Source organism: Diabrotica virgifera, chromosome 5, assembly GCF_917563875.1.
Source record: "Diabrotica virgifera virgifera chromosome 5, PGI_DIABVI_V3a".
Lineage (NCBI taxonomy): Eukaryota > Metazoa > Arthropoda > Insecta > Coleoptera > Chrysomelidae > Diabrotica > Diabrotica virgifera.
The window spans coordinates 259,811,637-259,834,194 of record NC_065447.1 but is presented as its reverse complement, the minus strand read 5'-3'; the positions used below and the strand labels follow the sequence as shown (position 1 = coordinate 259,834,194).

Genomic DNA, 22,558 nt, shown 5'->3' with positions numbered 1-22,558 from the left:
TTGGTGAGATTTGATTATTAAAAAATATTGATAGCAACGAAAAACGAAAAATAGGGCAGTAACGATGTGCTAGCAAATTAATAGCAAGCAAGGACAAATTCAATAAGTCAGACAACAAAATAAAAGATAGAGATGGACATTTTATCTCGAATCCATCAGTGATCTTAGAATCATCGGTAACAAACATATAACGGTTATTTACATTGAACTGGATTAATGATCAGTTATACGGAGAAGCAGAAACAGTACCTTCTATTCTTAAATCACAGATATAAAATGTCGTTGCAGCATTAAATTATATCAAGGCACCAAATTCAGCGGATGTACACTGTACACTGGATGCACACAGATACTCAAGATCCTCAGACAAACTCTAGTTGCACTTGGTAACAACATAATAATTATAATAGCCAAAAAATTATAAAGGCCTGGCTGTAGTCGACATTTGTTGCAATAGCGAAGAAACCAACCAACTGTGATAACCATCCACTTTTGGCAAAATTCTTTTAAATTTGATTGCAACATGAAGTTAATATTATGTATTTATAATACACAGTGCGTCCATAAAGTAACGCATAAATTCATTGTTTCGTAAACGGACGACGTTAAGAAAAAAATCCTGAAATGGGTCAATTTTTATTTTTTATTTACGATTTTTTGACATATATATCATACTAGTGGCGTCATCCATCTGGGCTTGATGACTTCATCGATTATTTTTTAAAATAAGAATAGGAATCATGTGATAGCTCATTCGAAAGGGTATTGAATTATATATTCAGTAATATAAACAATAACATAATTATTTATACAGGGTGTTAAAATTTTTTTTTACTTATTTTAATTGAGACAAAGAGAAGAATTTATTTATTGTTAATTTATTTGTTTAATGTTTATTTGGCATAGAAACATTGATTTTCTCTTGAACGAAATGTTCAAATTGCCAGAGGCAGGTGGATGGCAGCTTTAAAATTGAATTTAAGCGAAAAGCATGTTTGTTTGTCAAATAAATATTTTTTTCTGTTTTCTGACAACAGTAAAACGCATTTTGAATTAAATAAATTACATACATTCTTCTCTTTGTCTCAATTAATTTAATTAAACACTTTTTTTGAACACCCTGTATAAATAATTATGTTAATGTTTATTATTAGTCAATAGAGAATTTAATACCTTTTCAAATGTGCTATCACATGACACCTATTCTCATTTAAAAAAATCATCGATTACGTCATCGAGCCAAGATGGATGACGTCACTAGTATGATATATATGCCAAAACATCGTAAATAAAAAAAAATTGATCTGTTTCGGGATTTTTTCTTAAGAGCAAACAGTAGCGATCAACAGGTAGCAACAAACGCGTTCCAAGATCGCGGCTCTAATTTTGAATATTTTGTCGAGATATTTGGCACACATATTCGTAATATAACAAAGAATGGCAGTACAGAGCCGAATTTCAGAAATATGTTAGTATGTGGAAAGTACTCTATAACTAGATAAAATATTATTGAAAAAAGGAGCCTGTACCGCCATTAAGACAGACAAAATATACACTTTCTTCAAATAAAATTTTTTATCTCGTGCCTAGATTTCGTGTCACATTGGAACTACTAAAAATCGATTTTTTTATAGCAAGAAATCTAACGACACTGACTTGGTTACATTTCGCGCCTATGTGTATAAAAATTATTGTTTTTAATAGTATAAATGTCACTGTCAGTGTCGAATTACCGACGCACTGTTGTCTCACTTTTGAAAGTTTGCAGAACTTTCGCAATGTTGGACCGCGTTTGTTGCTACCTATTGATCGCTACAGTGTGCTCTTAAAGTCAACCGTTTCCGAAATAATGAATTTATGCGTTACTTTATGAACGCACTGTATTCTGTATTAATATTATTAATTATTATACACTAGGCCGGGCCGAAAATTTTTTTTCTACTTTTTCTATACGGCTAGTTGCCAAAAGTTGTGACTAGTATTTATATAATCCTATACCAAATTTGGGCCGGTTTAAAAAATAATTAACCGGGCCCCCTGGCCCTTAAAATTTTTTTTTTGGTCCAATTTTTTTTTCAAATTCTTGTACAAGGCTATTGGCTAAAAGTTGGAACTACTATTTATATAATCCTATATCAAATTTGGGCCGGTTTAAAACGTAATTAACCGGGCCCCCCGGCCCTTAAAGAATTTTTATTTTGTTAAAAAAATGCTAGGGGCTATTTAAAAATCTTCTGTTGTCATATTCTATTGTTAAGCGAAAGATAGATAATAAAGTCGACAGGAAAAATACTTAAGCTTTTAAATGCCGTTTTAGAAGATCTAAACTAAATTTTCAAAGATAATACAACGCTGGTCATCGACAAAAATAAAATTCGGAGAGGAGTTAAGGAAAACAGGCGGCAACTTCAGCGCGAGAAAAAAATTTAAACAATTCAATTAAAGGGCTATACTGTGATGAAAGAAAATTTCAAACCATGGTCTTCGGAAACGCGAGACGAATTATGAAAACTGAGGACCATATAACTTTAATCGAAGGAATAATTTATATTTTGGGTACTTAGCTCTTAGCCAGTCTCCTGTCATAGATATTGTCGAAGGAATATCTATTATTACTTACCTAGCCATACCATAGATCTAAGCAGTTTAAGTGTTATGGGATGTGATGGTACAAATGTCAATACGGCTGAAAGGTGAAATCATTGGAATTATAGAAAGGCGAGTCCATAAACCATTACAGCGGAATGTATGTCCGTTGCACGCTACTGAACTTGCCTTCCGATATTTGCTGCAAAAACTAGATGCCCACACAAAAGGTCCCTATTCATATTGTGAGCTGATTGGATCCCCTCTTCCCAATTGGGAAAAATGCCTGTTATTAAATTTAAACCCATAGAACCTATCCTGCCTCTTGTAAACGAGAATGATCTAAGTCCAGATCAACAGTATTTATTCAAACTATATAGGTAATTATATAGTTTTCTCCAATTATTATAACAATAATAATTTGAGATGGAATATGTTCTCAAAGTTTGGCAGAGAGAAGTCCAGAGAAGATGGCGCAAACACGTTGGTTCACGACAGCGGACCGCATTCTTACGAGTTTATGAAGCTGCAACTGATCCTTGTGAAAGCTTAAAGATTTTAGCTGAGTTTGTATTACAAGACAAGTATATTCTCGTATGAGGTTTGAGATAAAAACTCAGCCAAGGTTAAAATATGGTGCCAGGCATCTAAGGAAATTAATACAGGCCTCGAGAGATTTTCCGAGTAATGTCTCATCAATTATCAATAAAGATATTCAAGACAATGCTTAATTTGCGGAAACGGAAGTCATTCAATTTTGTATGTTAACAGATTCACGTTAACGTATTAGAGAGGTTGCTGTCAGAAAAATTTTAAAATATAGGAAGGCTGGTAAAAAATTGCTTTTTCATAGTGTCCCAAATTCCTAAATTAATTTAGATGCAGAAGATTACATACATCTCATAGCGGGCGGGTGGATCTCGCCATGCAGCTACATCATCGTGATGAGTTCTGGGTTAAATAAACAATAATATACAAAATAATGTTAAATATGAATAATAGTTCAATGTAACAACCTTTCGTGCCGAATATTTATTCAAGCAAAAAGCTGCAGAGTTCACAGCGCAAAAATAGTAAATAAATATGAATTGTTTACCCCTCTTTCATATTTTTAGTCCTGGGGGCTGGTTAAATTTTTTTAAATCATGATGAAAATTTCTTTACGAGATAGTAGCATCGATATTAATATTTTGGACACTAGCCCGCCCTAAAAATAAAGCAAAAAACATAAATTTTTTTAGGCCCCCGGGGGCCCGGTCAAAAATATTTTAATTCGGCCTATGTTTGGTACACAGTATTAGGACTACCATACACAACTTTTTTTTACTAGCCCGTTTGAAATTTCCCAAAAAAATTTTTTTTGCCCTTTTTCGGCCCGACCTATTATACGCATACTTACTTGATCCTGCGTATTCGCCAAACGTTTAAAAATTCCGTCTGGCGCTCCCGCCAAAATTTAGACTGTCAAAATTCAAATTTGGTTGTAAAATTATTTATTCGTCGCTTTCACTAACTTCAAAAATCGTTTACGCTCTCATCAACATTTTAGAGTACCGAAATGTGTAGAAAATTTGCGATTTAGAAAATTTTTAAATCATTTATTGAACATATATGTATTTGTACCTCATTCACTAACCAGAAAGTTGCCGTTCCATAGTTTTCGTAGTCATCCCACTGATCATCTTCCTACCGAGACAGGAACCGTCTCTCGCAGTCTTTACTGCTACCTATATTTCTTGTTACTTGTCTTATATCGTTACATTTTGACAAAACTGAAATTGAAGGATGAAGTGGATGAAAATACTAAAAATATTGACGAGATAAACGAACTGAAGCAGCTTTGTTTAGGGTTAAGAAATATTTATTTTAACCGCGTTTATTTTTGAAGTTATACTTCTTTACGCGCGATATGAGGGTGAATTTTAATAGGATTAAAACCTTTGATCCCGGCGCAGTCGCATTAAAACTTTGTTCTGATTGGATGTTCAAATGACATGACAAAAATTATCCAATATGGCAGCTGTGGCACAGCTGTGGGACTGTGTTTGGGTTATGTATGGTTGTTGCATTTTAAAATTTGTAGGAAGAGAAACAACAAACAAAAAGTTAGTTAATGGTTATACTGCCTTTTTAAATAGTTTTCATATTATATTTTTGGACTTATTAACATAGAAGAGATGATTGTTACATGCCAATGTGAAAGCCCATCAAACTGTGACTAGTATGAGTGCCGCAAAATTACTGATAAAAAACCTATTAGCTCGAAGGCGTAGAGAACTGTGGATAACAACAATCAACCGGGACGATCTACGATCTCGCTTATTCAAAGCTAAAGAATCTTACACTGGTAAGTGTTTTAAAAATAGTTAATCAAATTTTGTTATGATATTTGAACATAGCCACTTTGCACGATGCAAGTGATTGCGAAATTCATTAGTCGTTATACGGGCTCTGATTGGGTGTTGAAATGATCTGTCAATAATAAATAATTGTTCAATATGAAGGTAGACAAATGTATAATATATTAGTTTTATTGTTGTGGGGACAGAAACAAAAAAGTTTATAATTGAAGTGACTTTTTAAATAGTTTTTAAAGCAACAGGTACGTAATAATTGTAAATGTATCATAGGTACCTACCTATTTGAACCTACCAAAATACATAGTATGTAATAGTTTTATTTATATAATTTGATTACCATCAAAATTTCTATCAATATTCACCTAATATATTGTTTTCTTACTCTATGTTTTGTTGTATTTTTTCAATTCTAAATCATTTCAATTCAAAATCAAAATAGTTTGATTTACATAATTCAAAAATGTCAAAAGTTTAATCCGTTTAGTTAGTCGATCTTCGCACATAATGACACACTGTCTCTGTGGCGAAGCGTTTAATGCGAGTGAACCCCAATACAACGCCAGTACCAGCGGCGCTGGTAAGTTGCTTCGAATCCCAAAAGAAACTTTTATTTTTTTATTTTTTTTATACATTTTATGGTTGTAAGTATATTTATTGTACAATTTTATTTTCAGAAAATACGTATTTAGTTAAAAAATTTTCCGACAATTAATGTTCAGAAATCATTTGTGACATGTTTAATGTGTTTGTGTGTGTTTTATTCTTTTATTATTTTAATTTTTGGCACTGTTTTTAAAAATGTTTGAGAAGTAGTAAGTATAAATTAGTTTAATGTTTAAATAAAATATAAAAATAAAAAGTAGATTAATTTCATTTATAATCATATAATCATATAATAGGAGTATAACTTCTTACGTGCGTACAAAGTACACACACATTCTTTTTTTATACAAACACACAAGAGTATGTTTTATTACACACAAACACCTAGTAGAGGAGACAATAATAGCAAAAGAACCGGCCAAAAAATGAGTTAAATATAGAGTGTTCAAATGATGGAACAATTCCTCTGGATATAACAGACAAAATTAAACAATGAAAGGAGCAAAAAATTTAGACAAAAATATATTAAACGGAACTATGTAACATAACTTACACAAAGGTGACAAATTAAATTAGGTAGACAAAATTAAAGCAGACTTTACAGAAAGGGACATTAAGAATAATTTAAACAAAATATTTGATGCAGCAAGAAAGATTAATAATAAATATGAAAAAACAAAAAGAGAATTGTTCCCGAGAACCTAAGAAATCTATAAAAAAAGAACCAGAGAAAAAATAGAAACATAGGGAAATGCAAGATTAAGGACCGATAAAAACTGTCAAATAGAGAAAAGAAAACGGTGATCTACAGAAAATACGATATAAGAGGAGCGTACAAATATCTACGCAATTAAAGAGGATACAAACCTCGCACAAATATATGAATAAATCAAGACGGGCAGATAACTGATAATGGTAGGGGAGCAAAGTATGCTAAATGTGCAGTCACTCGAGCGCTTTAGGGACCTATTGGGTTGTGATTATTAGGTCCTAAAACCAAAAAAGTTAAGTAAAATTTTCCATTTTAGCGGGCGCTTGCCATTTTTTAATTTAATTTTCCATTTCCATTAATCGTTTTTTCCGAATATAGCGCCATCTATCCATAATTCGAAAAAATGTTTGGAATAAAAGTTGCTTATTTTTATGCAGAGAATTCAAATTTGCAATAAAAAATGGGGGCTCCCATTTAAGATTTTAAAGTAACCCCCCACCCCACCTCCGTGGGGGGTCGCGTTTATACCATTCGATATATTTTTCAAAAATATTAAATAAGTGTATTTTGCAGTTTTTCGATCTGATGTTTATTTTACTAAATATCGCGGGATTTGTATTTAAAATTTAAAATTTACCCCCACCCCTCTCTGCGAGGGGTCGTGTTTGGTATTTGTCGATAGATTTTTGAAAAATATTGAACGTGTAGTTTTTAGTTTTTCGATCTGACTTTCAATTCGCGAAATATTCGCCTTTTTCTTGTGAAAATTTGTGACTCACCAATTCCCTTACGCCCCGCTCAAATCGTCAGATTTTTTAAATATACACTCTTTTGCATGTACTTAACTTACCTTATCTTAATCTGACAATTTCGAGTATTTTTAAGGATAGATTTTATTTTCGGGCCTCCCTAAACGAACTCCCCTGTGTTAAGAGCCCATCTATGGCAGAGGTACATTTGCAGGGTACCACGTTTCTCCCCATATGATAATCTGACGCGCTCGAGTAACTGCAAAAATCCCCGCTTGGGCTCCCCTACCATAATAGAAGAGAAATAATATCAGTCTGAAAAACCTATTTCCAAACTTGTTTAGTGACGTAAGAAATGGAAGAGTATATAAACATGCATCACATAGAGGGACACACCGAAATTATAGAACCTCCGTGGACGAAAGAGATGAAACAACCAACACGAGCTTAAAAGATTAACATAACAAAACTCCAGGAATTGACAACGTCCACATCTCCTCTAAGATATAAAAATTAGGTGGCGAATACCTATGCTTTGTTTTAAAACCAGGAGGAGTAAATTAAAAAGACAGATTCACTACAAGCATTTACAGCGCGGTAAATTTGAACTACTCCTCCTGGTTTAAAAACAAAAGATAGAAGGACAAGTAAGAAAATATGATCATAAACAATGTTTTTGGTTAATTATGAAAGTATTTTTTTTAATAATAAACACAACTATTTATTACCAAATTTTCATCCTTAATTTGTTTTTTTTTAAACTACTATAACGCCTATCTGGCAAAATATTTACGTAAATTAAAATGTAATTTTGATTAATAACTGTCTGTATCTCTTGAAACTGTTGCTAATTCCATTGTCTAGATTCATCGTTTAATGAACTTGTCCATATCTGTGTTGCCCATATCTATAAGTGAAGTGTTTTCCTAACAAGAAAAAAGTTAAGATTAAAATCGTCTCTTAGATATTTTAAATGTTAATACCCTCACCAGTAACTGCAATAATTATGCTATTATATGCAAATTGTCACATCAATAAGTACTAAATTAGCACTTGCCTTAAGTATAGTGTGTCTACTCGTATAAAAAGGAGTCGAGTATTTTGTTTTGTGGTTTTATATTCCTATTGCCCAATATCTGTGATTAAAAAAAATATTCCAAACAAGATGAAAACAGTTTCAGTTATAACATTTTTTGTGTGTATTGGTAAGTTTTGTTCTCAGATTATAAATAGGTTTTGTGCACATTTTTTTTCTACAGGTTGATCAGCTTTTGGGGTAAAGTTATCTATTGTTGAGTTCAGAGTTGAGACTAGTATCAGAGTTGAGAATTCTGAGCTTCACCGATGAGGCATGAGGATGCTGAAATAGCTATATGGAGATGGTGGTCCAACTCTGAATCAAATATAAACAAAACCTGCCTTGATCTTTTTTATCTTTATCTATTGTTATAGAAGATACCAAACAATTATTAACGTAAATGGCATGCATGCTTCATACTTTGAATTTAGTTACAAATATACAGGGTCCATAACTATGTACCAGATCAACTATATGTGTGTTTTAAATGAATCACTCTGTATATAATTTTAAATCTAAAATCAGGTTTACTTCCTCCTTATAAGAATAGATAATAAAATATAAGCAATTTTATGTTATAGAAGATTGAAAATTGTTTATGTTATAGATTATGTTATAGAAAATTGTTATAGAAGATACCAAAAAATTATTAACGTAAATGGCATACATGCTTCATACTTTGAATTTAGTTACAAATATACAGGGTCCATAACTATGTACCAGATCAACTATATGTGTGTTTTAAATGAATCACTCTGTATATAATTTTAAATCTAAAATCAGGTTTACTTCCTCCTTATAAGAATAGATAATAAAATATAAGCAATTTTATGTTACACAGGGCACTTAAAAAGTTATGACTTTTCAAGTTAAATTTCATTAATATATTTAGAAAAAGTAAATCGGTTTTTTTTTAGGTCTTGCGCTATCAGCAACACTTTTCAACTCAGAAAACATTCCAACACCAGATAGGTAAGTAAAGAAGAAATAATCATACATATCAGAATTATTCGATGTTGGCGATCACCATTGCGAAGGTTTCTTGATATTTTGCAATGTGGCATAGTTGTCCCCTGCACTTGATATCTGAGTACATTCACGAATTTTTTTTAACCAAGAAACTTGATTTTGTTTCTACACATCTACGGCCCTCTATTTTGCCTTTAAGGATCAATTTTGTAGTGTTCTATATCCTTCAGCATATATAGTCAGCATACGTCTATGAAATCACATTTCCCATGCTTTAATTCTGTTCATGGTCGATACTTTTAGTGTCCAAACTCCTGCACTATACAAAAGTACATACCAAACGTAGCATTTAAATAACCATTAAGTGCTATGTAATTAAGTTAATTTTGTTAAAGTCAATTTGGGAATAATTTTGAGTAGTAATTGCACAAGAGCTCTAAAATTATTGAATTTTTCCCGAGTGACACTTTGACAGTTTTAATTTCACGAGCCGAAGGCGAGTCAAATTATGTCAAAGTGTTACCAGGGCAAAAATGCTATATTAATTTTAGAGATCAAGTGCAATTTGTTGCGATTATTTCAAGAATAAAACTGTTCAAAACCAAATTTTTTTAAAATTTATTTATGTAAGTACAAATTAGTACAATTAAACACACAGATGTTATAAATATTTGACGGTTGAAAGTCATCACTTTTAAAATTTTTTAAACATTAATTGTCATTAATGTTACTGAATGTATTTTTTCATAGCAACGAAGGGCAAAAATTATCGGGTATAATATCACAAGAGTGAGAATAAATTGACTATTTCACTCATCTTTAAATTTTCACATAATCTGACCAATCACAAACCAAAGACAGCTTGTGTTTTCGCGAAAACACCAACTGTCTTTCATTTATTATTGGTCTATCAGCTTCGTGTTTTCAACGACGTAACCATGGATACCGATCGCAAAGCAAAGTTTGACGTTTGCCAAAAAAATTATTGTAGCTGTATACGTCAAAATGAGTCGTTTCGGTGGTACTTCAAACGAAGTTATAAACCAAAACATTGAATAAAATATACCGAGTAACACAAGAAAATCTAAATCTTATATATGGAGACAATTTATGATGTTCTGTGTGGATCGCAACTACAAATTAGATGCAGAAAATAACAACGAAAGACTAGCATTCATTCTAAAATACTGGTCCTTCAACTATTTATTGTTATAGGTAAAAAATAATTATAAAAAATTATTTATAGTTATAATAAATATTTCATGATTATGACTAATTTTGAATTATTCAAAAAATGGGTAGATTTGGGTTATTATTAAATTCCTTCCTCTCATTCTACTGAATTTTTGACCTATCACTTTGTTCGTGAAATAGTCTAATAAAATACCACTATTAATGATTTAATTTATCTTATGTCTGTCTTTTATTTCTAAACTCAACTGAGTTGCTTAAAGAAAACACCACTCGTCCTACGGAGTCGTGGTGTTTTCAAGCAACTCAGTTTCGTTTAGAAGTAAATCGACAGACTTATCGCGAAAATTGAATCACTAGTGGTATTACTATTGAAAATAATGCGACAGTTTTTCGAAAATTTGTTGACAAATTTGAGTAAAAATGGAGCAATATTTTCTTATTTATTCTTACTGTCGTGTGATATTCGTAAGATTATTTTTTAATACACACATACAAAAATTAAGTTTTAGTAACATAAATTTTATTGTATTAAGTATAATATTACAAAAGACAACAGAACATGACAAGAGAACTAAGAACGTATATAAAAATCAAAATGAATGAAAGTTTTGAACATGAAAAACACAATTATTAAAAAGATTTTGTCCACGATCAGTGGACTTTGCAATATTGGACTGCTCTGTTGTGTTAAGAATTGAAACTTCCCGTTCTTCTCTTAAATTATTAATTATATTTAAATGATGTTTATTATCCAGTTGAAGGTACGGTTTTAATGATCTTGATGAATTATGGCCTGTGATTTTTATAATTTCTTGTTCATTAACATCTTTTTTGGCAAGATGGGGAACTGCAGTTGACCGTGCAGAATGATTTGTTATTTTAATTTTTTTAGTATATATTACTATTTTTTCAGCTGACTCTTTCATCCACTTCGACATTGTATTTATACCAAGCGACATATTTTTGTATTATTCTGTAGAACCCGGTGTTTTTCAAGCAAGATTTACAGTTAAAAAGTCTGCCAGTTTTAATATTTGCGTTCCGCTTACTCAGCAATTTTTTCAGCAATCGAACAGGACATATATCAAGATTTTCAATATTTGGAATTAACCATTTACTACTAGCACACCTTTGTGATCCACCTTGTGCTGTTTTTGAGAAAATCGGATTTTACTTAATTCTTCCAGTAACGTGACCCGCATTGTCCAATTCATCTTTAAAATATTGCACTAAACATTGACAGATTTCTCCTCCGCGCCAAGATAATTCATATGAAGCAATGTGGTAAAATTTCTTTTGCAATTCACAAGGTGGGTCTTCAGAATAGCATTTTATATTCTGTATTATTTCTTGTTTCGGTAACGTTGCAGAACTTAGTTACCTTTTTTCTGGTTCCTTTTGTAAAATTTTGCGCTTTGTGTTTCTAGCATCTCGCGAGGATTTAAATTCCAACTCTATAAAGGGGTCTATGACTCGGGTAAATTCGTTATAATATAAATCTTGAATAAGTTTGGCGGTTTGGTTCCACATTGTTTTAATCACTGCTTCTTTATAGTCTTCACCATTACACATTTTCATATTGAATGCCCAGTCTTTTAAAATTAGGGCCAATTTTGGACAGTAGTATCTTGTTCCAGTTTGGAACCCCTTTCATCACAAAATTCTTGGAATTGCTTCCAAATTGAATTGTTGCTAAGTAAAGTATTCTTTTATAATTCTCAGTATAATTTTAATCTGATTGGACAGAATTAAACACGTGATCAAATATCTTACTATAAGATTGGAAGTTAAAATCATTAAAAAATAATCGGGTTAATATCACAAGAGAGTGAGAATAAAATGAAAATAATGCTACAGTTTTTCGAAAATTTGTTGTCTGGCAATAGACACGAGAGCCCGCAGGGCTCGAGTGGCTATTGCCCAAATGACAACAAATTTGATTAAAAATTAAGCATTATTTTCTTATTTATTCCTACTGTCGTGTGATATTCGTAAGATTATTTTTTAATACGTATATTATGGGTATTTTCCTAAATGTGAAAGTTGTCAAAACTAGGAAACTGGTTGCCATTAAATAGAAACAATCTAATTAAAAAAATTATATCGGTAATTTTCTGCAGTAGATAATTCTCAGTATAATTTTAATCTGATTGGACAGAATTAACACGTGATCAAATATCTTACTATACGATTGGAAGTTAAAATCATCAAGAAATAATCAGTTTAATTTTTATTTCTATAGCTTTCTATTGGTCAAAATCTCCTATGAATGAAATAATCATTAGAATTTACATAAAAAAGATCGTTTTCAATTATTACATTATTAAAAAGCTGAAGTAGGTACTATAACTTTTTTTTTATTTATTTAGAGATGAGCCAAGCTGTGAAGTTTGCCTTCTGGTTGTGAATTTTGTCAAAGGTTACAAGAATAGAGGCTTTAGCAAGGTAGAAATTTAATTTTATTCTGTTTTTTTTTATAAAACTATTTTTTTGTCTTTCACAAAAAAATGCTTGTCCCTGTTGTTAATTTTACTTAAAAAAACATTTATTTTTAATGTTTAATTTAATACTTTTGTCCTTATATTATGACTATTCTGTTTTCGGAAAAAAGGCTAATAATATTTTTATTTTCAGAACGACATTAAACAAGAAAAAGACCATGTATGTAATCTCTTCTTACCCGATCTGAAAGAAATTTGCTTGCAATCTTATGAGGACGATGTTGATTTTGTTTATGCTGAAGATGATGATAAAACGGTCGCAGAAATGTGCTTAGATATGAAACAGTGTACTTCTAAGAAAAACTAATAATTAAATTTTGTTTGTAGTACAAAGCGTATTTTTTTAATTAACCGCACTAACCAAGAAAAGAGAAAAATAAATAAATTTCAATATTTTTTCTCAAAGGTAATGAGAGCGATGCACCGCAAAAATATTTTCCACAATTTTTGGGCCCCATCACATCCCATTCTTGAAAGTTCACTATTTTCCCTTTCGACTTGAAACAAAAGTCATACTCAAGAATGTACAAACTAGGAGTCATAAAATATAACATAGGCTTAAACTGTCAATACCAAGCCAAACACTGGGTGTTCAGAAAATTGTCAAAGTTAAAGACAGCAATGATAAAGCAGAGAGGGCAAATATAAAATAACACAGATAGTTCAAGATTCCTACAAAACCGCAAAGGAGCCTAATGGAGCAACAAAAGAAAAATGAAACCTGAGATCAGAGGTACTACCAAATATTGAAGGATAAAATGTCTGTATTGAATCTATTGTAGGTGTCTATTTAGTTACTGTCACTATTACATTAAAATTTAGGAAAACATATTGTTGTATTTTCCTAAAAAATCAACAGTTAGTGCCCTGGAAAAATAACAATTTGAAATTTGTTAATATGAGAAACTATGAGAAATGATATGTTATGAACATATGAAATTTGTTAATACATGTGTTTGACATGGTCAATAGAAAAGGAATATGGCAAAGCCTGATAAACAAGGAAGTAGATCAAGAACTTGTAAGTGTAATAAAGCGTTTGTATGTCAACACAAAAAACCAGGTCAGAACAAGTAACTTAATCTCAGGCGAATTTTGACAAACACCCCGAAAAAAGACGGGGTTAGACAAGGTGGAGTACTGAGCCCACTCTTATTTATTTCTGTTATGGATGAAGTTATTAAAAAGTGTTGGAAAAAAACTTAAAAAATGCACTGTGGGGTTTAGAAATTTGCAGCAAATAAAAATTGAAGCCTGTGCATTTGCTGATGACATTGTATTAGTTGCAAGAACTGAAGAGGCTCTCGCAGATAACATAAGAATCTGGGCTGAAGAACTTAAAAACAACAAATTAATAATAAATACGGAGAAAACTAAAGTAATGACAATAGCCAACAAAGAAGCAACTGTAAATATTGAAACCGAAGGGCAAAAAATCGAGCAAGTATACCTCTTTAAGTATTTGGGAGTAATGTTAAACAACAAAGGTACACAAAAGATATAATTGGAAAGAGAATAAAATTGGCAACGAGAACTTATTATTCACTGTATAAAGATTTCCTAAACAAAAAAGAAATATCGAGAAAAACCAAAATGACAGTATATAAAACCGTATATATATGCCAATTACAATATATGGGACAGAAAACTGGGTACTTAATGACATACAAAGAAAAAAATTACAAGCTACAGAAATGAGATACTTAAGAAAAGTGGTGGGAGCAAGAAGATTAGACAAAAGAAGGAACGAAGATATAAGACATGAATTAGGGTTAAAATCGCTCAACGAAAAAGTTGAAGAAAAGAAGTTAAAATGGGCTGGACACATGATAAGAATGAGTAGTGACATGCAAGTGAAAATGACATGGGAGGCCAAAGCAGTGGATAAAAGCACGAGAGGCAGACCAAGGAAAAGCTGGAACACTAGTGTAAACGAAATACTTAAGAAAAGAGGAACATTGTGGCAAGAATCAAAAGTTTTAGCAGCAGATAGGAAGAAGTGGCGTAAATTTGCAGAGAGTATTATATAAAGGAGGAATCCTCGACACCTAATGGTAAAAGAGGCAATCGATTATGTATGTATGTATGTAATATGAGAAACTAATATCAGAGACGAACTGCCAAGCTTATAATAAAAACCATGAAAAATAAAAGTCTATGAACTAGTGGGAAAGCCTACTGAGCTTTTGAAAAATGCCACACCAATGCTTTTTATTATGTTGACAAAACTATTTAACAGATACCTATACGGAGATAATACATCTGAAAGCTGGAAAATAGGATGGATTACACCTATCAATAAGGACAAGGCAGACTGCAGAAACTACCGCTGCAGCTCAGTTACCAGCAATCTCATTAGAATATAGGAAAAAGTTATGAAAACTTTAGTCGAAAACGGTAATGATTGACGTAAGGTAGAAGAACGAGCAGGATTTCGAATTACACGATCTTGCATCAACAAGATTTTAACACAATTATATGAAAAGATATTGAGATATCAAAAGCAATAGAAATACGTAGAGGAGTACGACAGGGATGCATTTTGTCATCACTGCTATTTAATGTATATAGTGAAAGCATCTGCCATGAAGCCTTTTGCAAGCAAACGAAGGAATCGTAATCAATGGAGAGGTTGTAAATAATATTCGATACGCGGACGACACTGTACTAGTTGCAAGAACAGTAGAAGAATTACAACGATTACTTACAAACATAAATATTGCTTGCAAAAATTACATATAACATAAGCATTACTACCAAAAAAACCAAGTATGTGTATGGTCTTCTGTAAAATCATGACACAACCAGCACATATTAGTAAAAACGGCATTCAAATTGAAAAAGTATCAAGTTACAAATATTTGGAAACTTTAATAAATGAAAGTGGAGACCAAAACAGTGAAATAAAAAGACGCATCGAAATTGCCAGGGCCACCTTCATAAATATGAGAAAATTCTTCTGAAACAGAGATATAAGCATCCCTCTACGATTAAGAATGCTTAGAGATTACGTATTTAACACGCTATTATACGGTGTAGAGACCTGGATTCTCAAACAGAACAACATAAAAAATATTGAAAGTTTCGAGATGTGGTGCTACCGTCGAATGCTGAAGATAAGTTGGGTTGAAAGAATCAAAAACCTTGAAGTAATATGAAGGATAGGAAGAGACCCAGAAATTTTGTTAACGATAAAACGAATAAAACTCGAGTATTTAGGTCACCTGATGAGAGGTCATAAATACGCATTAGGGCATAAAATTCAAGTGAAAGGTGCTTAAAATGTAAAGATAAAAAAGTTATGCGATAAAATAACCGTTGCCCTACCCAAAACGGACGCCTATGACCGGTACTATAAATTCGCAATGGATGTAGTCGATTTATCTGTGGAAGATAACCATGCGTAAAAATTTTTGGTTTTCTAACTAGAAGCGTTCTGGAGGTATTTAAGAAAAACTAGTTACAAGACGCCATCTTCAAAGAACTCTAGCTCCCTTAGGAAGCAGTTTCGGACTGGGTGAATTTTGTTAAATTGTCTTAAAATTACCTAAGGAATCTCCTGTCTTCGTTTGTCGGTAGAGTTTCTGGACATCCTGTATATTGAGGTAACGATATTAAGCTATATTGAGATATTGATGTTACGATTTCGTCTGTCTTGGTGTATGGCTGTTAAAGTTGGACAATGGACTCTGAAACAGACACAGAATAGATGAATTTGACACTATTACAGATAGATACTGACCATGGGTATAAATATTTATCAATAATAAGGTACTTCGACCCATGAGTAAACAAGGGAATTACTAAATATAATTAAAGTGAGGAAAATAAAATACTTGGATCATTTATGGAGAGGTGAAAGATATGAACTACTCCAAATCATATCGGAAATAGGAATTCGTGGCTGAAATACCTGAGGAGATGGTTTGACGTTTCATGTGCAGAAATGTTTCACGCAGGAGTTTTCAAAGCTACAATTGCCAATTGGATCATTAACCTTCAAAAAAAAAAAACGCCGCAATAAGAAGAAGAATAAAATAAAACAAGGGGATCTGAAACTGATTTTTGGTATATGTCTATATATAAATAAGTATATTCTTAGAGTATACTTTTCTAGACATCGTATTTTATTTTTTATTTAGCGTATGGCTTAAGTATATCACAGAATATAGTTAGATTTATGCATTATACAATGCATCACAAACAGATGTCCAATTTTTTTATATATTCGATTGACCCTTCGGTTGCCATTACAAAGTCTATAGGGTCGCCTGTGTATGCTCTGCGTGGGCAGTCCTGAACAATGTGACTGATCGTCTGTCTTGCAGCGCCGCAGTCACAAGAAGGCGAGGGGAGTTTACCCCATCTGTGGAGGGAGTCGGCGCATCTTCCACAGTTTGTTCGAATTCGATTAAGGGCTGCCCAAATCTTACGGGGACGTTCAAATTCGCCAGGTTTCCCTATGATGTCCGGTAGACTATGGTAATGCGGATCTGTCCTACTTTCCCAATCTTCTCTCCATCGGGTATTTAAGTCAAAGTTGGATTGCTGCAGCGCTTGAGCAGATTGTAGAGGGGGTAACCTGGATCGGAGACGGTTTCCAAGAATATCGGGGATGTCGTTGTGGACTAGAAGCTGGCGACTGTCCATTATTTTGTTATATTCTTTAACCAATGCATGTTCGCGGCGTAGGTTGGGTGGTGCTATATTACTAAGGGTAGGTAGCCACATTGTAGGGGTGGGCTTAATTGTGCCTGTTATCATACGCATAGTACGGTTTAGTTGGGTGTCGACCAGGTGGGTATGCCTGCTATTTAGCCACACTGGAGCACAGTATTCTGCCACCGGATATATCAGGCCAAGAGCAGAGGATCTTAATGTTGATGCTGTGGACCCCCATGTAGTGCCGCAGAGTTTCTGTATTATATTGTTGCGTGTTTTCAATTTTGCTGCTGTTTTCGTCAGGTGTTCTCTGAATGTGAGCGTTCTGTCTAGAGTAACCCCAAGGTATTTCGGGTATTTATTGTGTTTTAACAGCTTGTTATTAAAATACACTCGCAATTCTCTGTTTGCCAACTTGTTGTTTAGATGAAAAGCTGATACTTCAGTTTTTGTAGTACTTGGCTGTAGTCTCCATTTCTTAAGGTATTCGCTGAGGATGGATAAGTCATTCGTGAGAGTGATTTCTGTAGTTTCTAAAGATTGGTGGCTTGTTGCAAGGGTCCAGTCGTCAGCATATCCAAACTTCCGAGATTCGGTTTCAGGCATGTCAGCAATATAGAGGCTGAAAAGTAAAGGGGCAAGGACAGAACCCTGTGGAAGACCATTGTTAAGTTTCATCTGTCTACTCGTCTCCTTTCCCATTATAACCTGGAAGGCTCTGTTGGTCAGCATGTTGTCAATGAGGTTAATTATCTTTCTGCAGGGGATAATGCGGGCCAGTTTATATATTAATCCCTGTCTCCAAACAGTATCATATGCTGCTGTTAGATCTATAAATGCTGTTGCTGTCTTTTGTTTCTTTTGAAAACTAGCTTCTATAAAAGTTGTTAATGACAGCACTTGGTCCGTACAGCTTCGATGAGGGCGGAAGCCAGCTTGTTCAATGGGGACATTTTCTAGTATCCTGTGACTAATTCTGTTGAGGAGAAGCTTTTCTAATAGTTTATATACCATGCTGAGTAGAGCTATGGGGCGGTAGTTTTCTGGCTTATCGTTTGATTTGCCCGGTTTCGGAATTGCAATTATCTTTGTTCGTTTAAGTGAGAAAGGAATGTTACCTGACTGAAGTATATCATTAAAGAACATTGCAAGCCACTGTTTCGTGTATGCACCACTGTGTATCAAGAACTCTGGATGGATACCATCAAACCCAGGTGCTTTACCTGATTTCATTTCTTTCAGCGCATGTGTGATTTCAGAAATAAGTATTCTTGCTGAATATTCGGAGTTCGTTCTGTTCATTTGTTTTAATGCCCTTAAGTCTCTTTTCACGTTGGTAGTATGTGTTCGATCTCGTGGAGCTCTGGATAGAGATACTATATGGGAGGCAACCTTGTTAGGAGACATTTTAGACTCTCTGGATTCCAGCTGGTTAGCTCCTCCAATTTTCCGCAACAAGGACCATGCCTGCCGGCTTGATTTTTTGAAGTCAAGGTTTTCGACAGTCTTTATCCATTTTTGGCGTCTAGCTGTATCGATGTTGTGTAAAAGCTCATCGGCTATTTCTCGGTCACCACTTTCGAGAAACTTCGTGTATAAGTCTTCACATGTTTCAGTCCATCCAGGCACATATTCTTTGCGATACCCCCTAGGGATGGTTTTCTTGGCAGTGCTTATTACTGCGCCCACAAACCTCTCATAATGTTTGCTGGTTGGAGGGACCCAGCTCAAGGTCCGGTCTAGTTGTTCAGAGAATTTCTTCCAGTTTGCTTTTCTAAGATTCCACCTGGGTCGAGGATATGATAGACATCGTATAAATTTGGTTTACGAAATTATTAAAATGAGCAAGGATTAACTCTCATACAGACATCATGTAATCAAAAAATATTTGACATCCAAATGAGATTGTTACCATATTTTGGGATTTTGATTATGCTGTGAGGAAAGTGACCTATAAACTACTTTAGCACATAACCGACACCTGAGAGGTAAAAAGATCAACAAAGAGACGACAAAGGATCTTATGGTTCAGAAACATTCGTGAATTGTTTGGTAACACTGCCATATCAGTGTTCTCTTTACATCTTTGTGCCTAAAGTGTTTCCCCTAATGCACTACTATTCAGCGCAGCAACACCAAAAACAACAACATTCGTCGAGAGGTGGCACCAAAAAAGACAAAGGAAAAGAGAAAGAAGACGAAGGTACCGATTAATCCAAAGAAAATGTTGGTAGATATTATAATTAGTGTTCAAATATCGATAATTTTTAACTACCAGAAATAAAATTTCGATCACTAACCATAATATATACCACTTTATAGATACTTACTTACAATACAGCTTACGTGCAATACATAGATAAAATTACAGTCAAGTATATTTGATACTTTAAAGATAAATGATATCTAAAATATATTTCTTTTTATTCGTTTATCTTCTAATCAGTATTTAAGAATTTTTTGAGTTTTTTTTAGTTCTAGCGCAAACCTTAGGACGAAATTTTGGCAATTATTGCTATAAATTTATTATATAAAATGAAGTATTTATCTGTTCTATCTATTTTTTGCTTTGTGGGTGAGTAAAAGTTATTTATTTTATAAGATTATATTAATAATAATTTATAAATTTTCAATTTAGAAATTCTAAAGTTAGAATATTTTGACCTGGATCCCGTGTACCAAAAAAATATGATTATTAGCAAAATAGCAAACTGAAAATTTGTTAATAGGTTAACGGTATCTAGTCGGACATACTTTGATGGATGGGAACACTGGAACAGGGGAAGTTTTAATTGCGGAACAAGTTAAAAATTTGGAACGTCAGACTACGAAAACGTTCCATGTATTTTGTCGGACAGAACTTCCAATTTATTTTTTACCATTTCATTAAACTCTCATGAAAAACTCAAACTGGTGTTTATCACCAACTGGGTATTTTAATAAGTGGAACACGAAGAACATGTCAAATAACAGGAATCATGTTGGTTAGTAATAGCAGTCTGATTTTTGCATGAGAGTTTAATGAAAGGGTAACAAACCAATTGAATGTTCTGTCCGACAAAATACATTGGACATTTTCGTAATCTGACATTCCAAATTTTTAAACTGTTCCACAATTAAAACTTTCCCTGTTCCAGTGTTCCCGTACATCAAAGTTTGTCCGATTAGACACCGTTAAGCTATTAGCACATTTTAAGCTTGCTATTAATCAAATTTTTTTTGGTACGCGGGATCCAGGCCTAATTGTCAATTTAGTAATAAGCGGACATAAAATTTCATTAACACATATAGCATAACGCGCGAAAACAATTAGTCACTTCTGTCGACACTACTTAAGTGTCACGCACGGTTTTATTTCACAATTGTTTATTGAATAATTTTTTTTTCTTATTTTTAGGAATAGCGTTTGCTGCTATTTCTTTTCCCAAGGAACAGGGGTAAGTAAAAATTATGATTTTGTACCATCTGAATACAACTTCTAATATCTATCAATCTATCTATATTTCTAGCTAAATATTTGCCCTTTTGTATAGTTTACGTTGTCTGTCATTGCTTTCTATTTTTTTTTGTATATTCTTCGTAATCTTTTACATACTTTGGTTGGCTATTTTTTATTTTTCGTTGTGTTTTTATATGCGTTCAAATGATTTTGTTGTATTTTGATATTTACTCACAGAAAATAATGTTAAATAATAGCTACTTGCTGATTGTGTATTAATAATGAAATTGTGTATTTTGTGTTGCAGTCTAGGAAGTATATCGGATTGCCTGTTTTGTACAGGTGTTGGAAATCAAGTTAGATTGCTGCAAAAACACAATCTTTCAATCGTAAGTAATACTACCCCTTGACAAATTAAGCCGTTATCACTGTTTTTTTATAACTATATATAACTCTATTGTGACACTTTTCTACGATCTGAATAAGTAGATAATAATTATATTTAACGGAAGACATCTTGCCCGCATGACCCATGCTTTGCTCTAAAATCATTACTGAGCAAATCAAGAGAAACCATAATCCATTTGTGTATTCTTTCAAAATGTAGTTACCTATTTCCCATGCCTCCTCATGTAAGGAAGCAATGTTCATCAGTACCATCAGAAGGCGCAGAAGGATGATCCTGAGCTGGGCTTGAAACTGGAGTACCACAAGCAAGATTGGAGCAGTTTAAATAGTTATGGTGCTGAAATGAAGAAGGCAAAGCAAACTTTTCCATTCAAATCAATTTTGGCTTAAGCCCATATACATATATACATACATACATATTATTTGACTCTAGTCTTCATTGTTTTTTCTTTTTAGGAAGAAATAAGAGACGTTATATTCCAAGAATGTACTTTGCCCACGGATTGGATTTTCTTCGTTAGCTGCGAAGCCTATATAGGCGAGATCATAAACGGAGTATTCAATTCAACCAATTTGGAAGTACATGAAGCATGCCAGAATATTAAATACTGTTGGTAAACAATATATTGTAATGTTTTAAAGAATTTAATATATATTACAGATAATATTGGTGTTTTATTACTTTATTTTATCACTAATAATCCTTCACAAAAATTGACAATCACTATCATCACTTTCTCTGCCAATATCCCTATGTGGGGTTGGACCCCTAACTGCATTTTTCCATAAGCTTCTATCTGAGGTCATATCAACATCAATCCCTTTTACTGACATGTCCTGCTAAGTGTCTCCCCCATGCCTTCTTTAGTCTTCCTTTTCTACTTTTTCCAGGAACCCACAGTTCGGCAGTTCTTTACGTTTTGGCGTTAAACATGATCAAACCATCTTAACCAATTCTTCCTCATTTTGAGATCAATTGGTGCCGCTTTTAGATTTCCTCTAATATACTTCTTCCTAATTTTATCCTCTTTTTTTACTCACACATCCATCTAGGCATTCTTATTTCTGCCACATGCACTCGTAATTTTTCTTTATTTATAACTGCCCAACATTCAGTGCCGTACATTAGAGCCGGTCTTTTGGATGTTTTATAGAATTCTCCTTTCAGCTCCATTGGAATTATTCTGTCACACAACACACTACTTGCTTCCTTCCATTTGATCCATGCAACCCTAATTGTATTGCATGCATCTCCATCGACTTCCCCATTACTCTGTAATACCAATCCTAGGTATTT

The 22,558-nt window shown here is 33.2% G+C and overlaps 2 protein-coding genes across 2 annotated transcripts; both read left to right on the top strand.

Moving 5' to 3' along the window:
* Window positions 1-8,015: 8,015 nt before the first annotated feature.
* LOC114329040 (uncharacterized) lies at window positions 8,016-13,085 on the top strand. The gene is made up of 4 exons (XM_028278052.2): window positions 8,016-8,215; window positions 9,006-9,060; window positions 12,621-12,696; window positions 12,886-13,085. Exons 1-4 carry the CDS (start codon window positions 8,176-8,178, stop codon window positions 13,057-13,059), a joined length of 345 nt encoding a protein of 114 aa, XP_028133853.1. The 5' UTR covers window positions 8,016-8,175; the 3' UTR covers window positions 13,060-13,085.
* Window positions 13,086-19,737: 6,652 nt separating this feature from the next.
* On the top strand, window positions 19,738-21,926 carry LOC114329041 (uncharacterized). The gene is made up of 4 exons (XM_028278053.2): window positions 19,738-19,989; window positions 20,812-20,851; window positions 21,161-21,242; window positions 21,718-21,926. Exons 1-4 carry the CDS (start codon window positions 19,950-19,952, stop codon window positions 21,877-21,879), a joined length of 324 nt encoding a protein of 107 aa, XP_028133854.1. The 5' UTR covers window positions 19,738-19,949; the 3' UTR covers window positions 21,880-21,926.
* The last annotated feature ends 632 nt before the right edge of the window (window positions 21,927-22,558 follow it).